Consider the following 7,878-nt stretch of genomic DNA (forward strand, 5'->3'; position numbering starts at 1 on the left):
TGACACCATTTATTTGGCAAAAAGAATTTTCTATACTCATTTAGGTATTGTTAGATTTATTTGATCAATGTATGTCTAATTTATACTGAATTAATGACAATATGGATGTATTAATTATATTTTAAGATAATTAGTTTGTAAATTTTGGTAGTAAACCCTAGTAAATTTAGTTTATATAATCTAACAACTAATTATTAACTTTACCAAATACACTTTAAAATTATTTAAGTTTTAAGAAAGAAAAAAAAATGAATTATTGCATTTATGCATTAAGGTAATCATGAAAGAACAAAAATATGATGTTCTAACTAAAAAATGACATTTTTTTCAACGATTGATTAATGCATCTTCACATATCAAAAACGCGATTGAGGAAAAAATGATTGTTGAAGATAATTAGTTTGTTAGTTTGTATTTTGTTTTAATTTTATTAAAGTTATAAGCTCTTAAAAAAATTAAAATTTTATTTAATAAAATTTATAATATTAAGAAATATGATATTTGTAATTATAAATATGTAATTTAAAACTTTGAAATAAACTATTGAATAGAATTTTTTAATTTATTTTTTAAAAAATATAATTATTTGAAAACATTAAAGGGAGTAATATTTTAAAAAATTTTAAAAATCGAAATGAAATAAGACAAAAAAATTAGTCTTTTATTTATTATAAAAAAAGTAAAAGAAATAATACACAATAAAAAAGAAAACGAATTACACTGCTGAAACAAAAAAGTGGTACAAGAAGCTCTACCGTGACTAAGAGGTATGAATGATCCTGATATGTAGGAAATTTAATATAGTAAATTTAGTTTGTAAGCTAACAAGTAAATTATTAAGATTATATAAGTTTTTAAGAATTAAAAAAAAAAGAAAAAGATATGAATTATTTCATTTATGCATTAAGGTAATGAATCATATAAAAGAACAAAAAATGAGTGATTATTTTTCAACGATTGATTAATGCATTTTGACATATGAGAAACGTGAAAGAGGCAAAAAGGATTGTTTGGAGAAGGGATTGGCAGTATAAATAGGATAGGTTGGTTGTGTTTGTATTACACACTCAAAGAAGAAAGCCATAAGATAAGAGAAAGCAATGGCCTCTGAAAGAGTAGCTTTGATGATATTTCTCTTATCCCTTTTCACGCTCTCTTCCTCACGCCCTGACAATGCTGGCATTGCTGTGTACTGGGGACGAAACCTTCAAGAAGGCGATTTGGTGAGCGCATGTGACACTGGGAACTACAAGATTGTGCTCCTCGCTTTCCTCAACAACTTCGGTGCAGGGAGAACCTCAGCTTGGGACTTCGCCGCTCACTGCGACAATGGTGCTGCGGAAAAGTGCACCGAACTAGAGTCCGAAATAAAATACTGTCAGGTATTGCACTCAGAAAATATTACTTACTCGGTAGAGTGTTCCTTCGAATTCATTGTTTTTGTTTTTGTTGTGTATTGGTTATAGGAACAACGCGTGAAAGTGTTCCTTTCAATCGGAGGAGACCCTGACGATTCAGACTACTCCCTGAGCTCGCGGGACGACGCAAAGGAGGTGGCGAAATACCTGTACGACAACTTCCTGAGCGGGCAATACGGTCCACTGGGAAGCGTGAAGCTGGACGGCATCGACTTCCACATTGAACAGACGGAGAATTACTGGGACGACCTTGCATGGGAACTCGACTTCTTCCGACAAACGACGAGCCGTCGGTTTTACTTGTCGGCAGCCCCTAAGTGCCTCACATACCCTATCCCCTATCTCGGCAAAGCCATCGCCACCAAGCTCTTCGACTACATCTTCGTTCAGTTCTACAACAACCCTAGTTGCTCCAACACCACTGGCACTGAAGCCCTCTTGAGCTCCTGGAACAAATGGGTCGGCTTGGTCGCTTCCAATAACTCCCTCTTTCTGGGTTTGCCTGCAGGGCCAACCGCCGGTGAGGGTTACATTTCGCCGGATCTCCTCAAACGCCGGGTGCTTCCGCAAGCCAAGAAAGCCCACAACTACGGCGGAGTCATGCTGTGGGATAGATTCCGCGATTTTCAGACTGGTTACAGTGATCAAATATTGCTGAATGTCAACGACCACGTCTCTTCCAACTCCGTTTCCGACGCTATTTACCGCTGCGTCTCCAAGGCCTTCAACCGCGTCATAGATTACTAAGTACTTCAAATCTACCACCACCTTAGACATGTTTTATTTTATCTTACGTACGGAATAAATAACATGTCACTTATCTACATCCCTTCCCTAAACTCTTCCTCCTCCCACCTCCTCTCATCTTTGTCTCTTTGTCTCAGTTCATGTAATGGGAAACAATGGCTCTTTTACTTCCACTTATTATATCTATAATAAACTCTCCCATCTTTTCTTTCTTTTAAATATTCCTTCATTTTCAAATTCCTAAAATTTACTCAACCCCTTTTTATTTATTATACTACAATCTCTTGGCGGGAAACACATATCCAAAGCTTCATTTGAAGCCCTTTATACCTCAGATGCTCGTATTATTACTGGGTATAAATATTTTAAGTCATTACTTTTGAAATTGTTTATTTTATACATAGTATGTGATTTTTTGGTTGAACAAATATTTTTATAAACATATTCTCAAGTATTTTGTTATCTTGACAAAATTATTTAAGATGGACTAGTTTCGTTTAGAGGGCGGGAGAAACATTTTATAGTTTTTAAAAAACTGAACTTTTGAAAACAGTTAATTGACTTAAAACTACTTTATTGATAAAATGTATAGTAACACAATTATCATAAAGATCCAGGGTCGGTTAGGTTGAGATGAAGAAAGACGAATTCAATACAGTTTAGTGTAATTTAATGTAGTAGAAAATAGTTCGGTTCGTCTAAAAAAGTTTTCAATTCATTTCTGTTCGGACAACCTATTTTTTAGTTCACAGCGGTGTTAACGTTGAGTTCGTTCAGATCAGTGGAAGTTCATTTTGTCCACAGGTGTGTACTTTAAATCTGATTTAATTCATTGTTTGTGTTTGTGTATTGGTTATAGGGGAAATGCATCAAAGTGTTCCTTTCAATCCGAGAAAACCCTAGCAATTCAGACTACTCCCTGAGCTCGTCGGATGACGCAAAGGATGTGGCCAAATACCTCTTCAGTGCCTCACATTTCCAATCCCCTATCTCGGCAAAGCTATAGACACCAAACTCTTCGACTACATCTTTGTTAAGTTCTACAACAACCCTAGTTGCTCCTACTTCGGTGGCCCCAAGGCCCTCTTGGGCTCCTCGGACAAGTGGGTGGGCTTGGTCGCCTCCCCTAACTTGCTCTTCGTGGGCTTGCCAGCAGCGCCAAACGCCGGTGAGGGTTACATTCCGCCGGAGATCCTCATACGCCGGGTGCTTCCTCACGCGAAGCAAGCCTCCAACTACGGGAAAGTGATGCTGTGGTATACATACCGCGATGTTAAGAACGATTACAGTGATCAAATATCGTTCAGTGTGAACAAATCCAACGTGCAGGTGTCTGGGGCCTCCGTTTCCAACGAAATTTACCCGCGCATGTCCAAGGCGTTTAACCGCGTCTTAGATTACTAGGTTGAAACGTAGAACCACCTTAGCCATGTATTATGTACGGAATAAATAACATGTCAGTTACGTATCTCTTATCTAAAGTCATGCTCCCATGTGCCTGATCTTGATCTCAATAAATGTAACGGATGTTGGTTGAAATTGGAATAATGGCTCTTTTAGTTCTCATCTCATATAAGAAACTGTAACATTTTTTTTTATCAGCAATACAAGATCGAAAATAGGGACAATAGGTTGTCCCTACTCTTATAAAAAAAAAAAAAGGAATATGATAGTGAATACACCAACAGACAATTTGCTAAAAGAAAAGTGAACCCCATTTTATTTTATTTATAAGAGGACAATTTCTTTCTATACCCGTAATCTTTTTCTGCATTTTTATAAGATTAACTATACTTTGACATTCAAAAATGTTTTGATATTGTCCTTCCCTATCTTTCATTCTTTTTCTTTTCATTATAAAAGTAATTCAAAATTGTACTTTTTCCATTACTATTTTACTTTTACAATATATTACCAAATGAATGTAACATCAGTCAAAGTATTATTACTCTTTTCGTATCGAAAAAAACAAAAATTATCAATACATGAAAAAGAAATATAATTTTTTTATAACTTATTTTCTTTTAATTGTTTTAGTTATTTTTTCTCCCTCTTTCTTCTCCACATACTTTAAATTCTTCCTTTCTTGTGTCTATCACTACTAGAAATTTTCATATTTTATGTAATATTTTTTCTAAAAATTTTAATTGAGAGATTTTTTAGTGAATAAATATTTTCTACAAAATTATAAAACTCACAAGTATTTATTGCAAAGTTTGCTGTAAAAAGTGTTTTGTTCAAATATTTTTCAAAAATATTGGTGGCAATTTCTTGTAAATTATTATTCATAACAAAATTTGTAAGTATTACCTAATAAGAAAAAGTTAAAAAAATTAACAGTATTATTTTAGTAGTATATCTCAAGGTCATCATCAACTTTTTCTCTAGCAATCACGAAAAATGATAATACATTTTTAATAATAGTAATAATTATGATAATTTAAATTTTTTATTTCTTAAATAACTAATTTAAATATAAAAACCTATATAAATTAATTACAAGATTTTTAAAAATAAAGAAATAAACTAGAAATATATAAATATTTTTTATAAAAAATAATAAAAATAATCCTTACTTTCTCCACAACAACAACACCCTATTCTTTCTCCCACAATCCACTTTCTCCACATCTCTCTCAACCTCTTGCACCCACTCTTTTGCTCCACAACGTTCAAATTTTTGTCCTTCTCGGTGTAGAAAAAGGAGGCAACGACATTAGAGAAACAACGAAACCAACAATACACAAGAGGCAGAGTTGAAAGTGAGGGAGGAGAGAAGAATAAGAGAGTATTGACGGAAGAAGAGAGCCTTCAACGGCCCTGCCTCCTCTCTTTCAGTCTTGGGGAACTTCAGCAGCAACTTTTTTGCATAATCGTTATTTAAATTTTAAAATCAAATTACAATTGTATGATTTGCCCGTCAAAGGAACTAATTAGAGATGCTCTAATTCATTTCATTTGATGTCTTTTGAAACACATTAATCGTGGCCTTTCTTAGAGTAGATGGTGAAGAAATTCTATTCATGGCTCAAATGAGATCATGGACATCGATAAGGAAAAACAACCTGATTGGGTTTTATGTCCCGAGCATTGCATTAAAACACTATACAGTAAGAATCGTATACATCCTAAGAATCATATACATAATTGAATGCAAGTAGTCAGTGGCGGAACTTTGACGAAAACTTTAAGAGTACCAAATTATATTTTTTATATATCAATTATTATTATTTTAATTAAAAAAAAGTCTTCATTTCATCTCTTCATTTCTTCTATAATTGAATCAAGGGTTAAATATGTTTTTGGTCCCTCAAGTTTCAGTGAATTTTGGAATTAGTCCCTCTTCGAAACTTTATACCAATTTAGTCCTTCATCTTTAGAAATGTGTGGATTTAGCCCTTCTTACCAATTTTTATGAAGTTTATTTGATATTTTAAACACATTTTGTGATAATATTTGAGTTAACATTGAAGTAAAAATGTTTCAAACGGTGTAAATAATTCAAATACTATCATGAAATGCGCTTCAAACGTCAGATAAACTTAACAAAATTTGGTTAAAAGGACTAAATTCACGCATTTTTAAATATGAAGGACTAAATTGGTCAAAAGTTTTGATGAGGGACTAATTTCAAATTTTGCTGAAACTTGAGGGACCAAAAACATATTTAACCCTTGAATCAAAACTACAGTTTGTTGTAATATTTTTTTCAATATAGATTACACAGTATTTGCTCAAGAATTTTCAAATTCATTATATATAACGTTATAAACTTTAGAGAGTTTGTTTTATTTATTTTTTTTTATTTTTTTACATTTCTTCAATTTTTGAATTCATGAAATTTCTCAAATTTAGTTGATGTAGATGCATTTTTTTCATCTTCATCGCAAACCTTCCTCTTACAAAAGAAACAATACTTTTACCCTAAACTCCTCTTACTCAAAAGAAGAAATTATTCAGTTCAAAATGATCTTTAACTCCTCAATGTCAATGTGGTGGAAATTGATTTTGAAAATAATAAAAGATTGAGGTTGAGAATTGAGATAGATTACTAAGTACTTCAAATCTACCACCACCTTAGACATGTTTTATTTTATCTTACGTACGGAATAAATAACATGTCACTTATCTACATCCCTTCCCTAAACTCATCCTCCTCCCACCTCCTCTCATCTTTGTCTCTTTGTCTCAGTTCATGTAATGGGAAACAATGGCTCTTTTACTTCCACTTATTATATCTATAATAAACTCTCCCATCTTTTCTTTCTTTTAAATATTCCTTCATTTTCAAATTACTAAAATTTACTCAACCCCTTTTTATTTATTAAACTACAATCTCTTGGCGGGACACACATATCCAAAGCTTCATTTGAAGCCCTTTATACCTCAAATGCTCGTATCTTTGTGGAACCCTAGTCTTAACAGCGTTAGAATAGTTCAGTACCATACTGAATCCTCATGATAGAAATTTGGTTTGATTGGAGACTCTGTACCTACACCTCGGGAGATATGAGCTCATTTTTTATACAGGTAGAAAATCAAAGCTTCATGTGTGTCTCTACTATTTTAGGTTCCGAAAAAAATGTAACAATCAAATTGCGTAAAAACTACAAAAATATAAGATCCATAGATGTAACGTCCCATTTAATAAACACTAGTGCAGGTAAGAAAAATGACAGCGGTTATTTTCAGCTTTTAGCTTTAGATGTGTAACCGAAACATATACTGTCAAGGTAAAAAGGTAGTACTTTACGCCTTGGTTACAAACCCGAGGCATATTTAATATTTACTGCCTCGGTTTATGCCTAACCGAGGCCTATTGGGTATCAGAAATTCAAAAAATAAAGAAAATTGAATATACTTTCTGCTTCGGGTCTGTTTTAACCGCGGTAGAAAGCTACATTTACTTCCTTGGGTCTGGTTCAACCGAGGCATATGACCATTAAAAAGAAAAAGAAAAATTCGAATAATCTTCTAATTAGGTTTTAGTTACAACATAGGCATAAAGGCATATTTTTTTTTAAAATTCTGGTCCTATTTCATTCAAATCTAGCACATTTAACCTGCAAATTTTGAACAAGAAAACCATAACCAACCAGAAACAATATCATATTACAATTGATGGACTCATTACAATACTTAAATACTATTCATTACAATATCATATGCTTCCATAAACTTAAACACTTAAATACTATTCATTACAATTGATGGACTCATTACAATACTTAATGTAGCACTCATTACAATATCATATGCTTCCACAAACAAATATACTAAGTACAATTGTACATTTGTATAATGTACTTTGCCAAAGCTATCCTTAAATATTTGATGGACTTGACGGGGATTGATGTACTGGTATCGAATCTCTGCACACAAGAGAATAATTTAAATTAGTATATAAACTATGACAAAATTGCAGATAAGTATTTGATATAGTGAAATTATTACTGTTTCCCAACCACTTGTGATATGAGCACGTACAATGGTTGATATCCATTCCATTACATAGTAACCGCACTCATATGAGCCGGTTTGTAAATTACACTACAATGAATGCACATTTATAAGTAATTGATGAAGAAAAGAAATTGAATAATTATAATATTGTAGACCAAAATAGCAAACCTGGAAGCCAAACCATGCTAGCCTTTTTGTCATAGCAGTTGATTTCCCTAACAACATGCTATGTGCAGCGATTGCACAATGA

General features: G+C 32.9%; 1 protein-coding gene across 2 annotated transcripts; it reads left to right on the forward strand.

The window, feature by feature from the left end:
* Positions 1-1,077: 1,077 nt before the first annotated feature.
* Positions 1,078-6,314, forward strand: LOC114169180 (acidic endochitinase-like). Of its 2 annotated transcripts, XM_028054219.1 has the most exons (3): positions 1,078-1,382; positions 1,467-2,153; positions 6,209-6,314. In XM_028054219.1, exons 1-3 carry the CDS (start codon positions 1,101-1,103, stop codon positions 6,218-6,220), a joined length of 981 nt encoding a protein of 326 aa, XP_027910020.1. In that variant the 5' UTR covers positions 1,078-1,100; the 3' UTR covers positions 6,221-6,314. The 2 variants fall into 2 exon arrangements, with proteins under 2 accessions (XP_027910020.1, XP_027910019.1); XM_028054218.1 differs by lacking the exon at positions 6,209-6,314 and having other exon boundaries at positions 1,467-2,384.
* Positions 6,315-7,878: the final 1,564 nt, after the last annotated feature.

Source organism: Vigna unguiculata, chromosome 11 (assembly GCF_004118075.2).
Source record: "Vigna unguiculata cultivar IT97K-499-35 chromosome 11, ASM411807v1, whole genome shotgun sequence".
Lineage (NCBI taxonomy): Eukaryota > Viridiplantae > Streptophyta > Magnoliopsida > Fabales > Fabaceae > Vigna > Vigna unguiculata.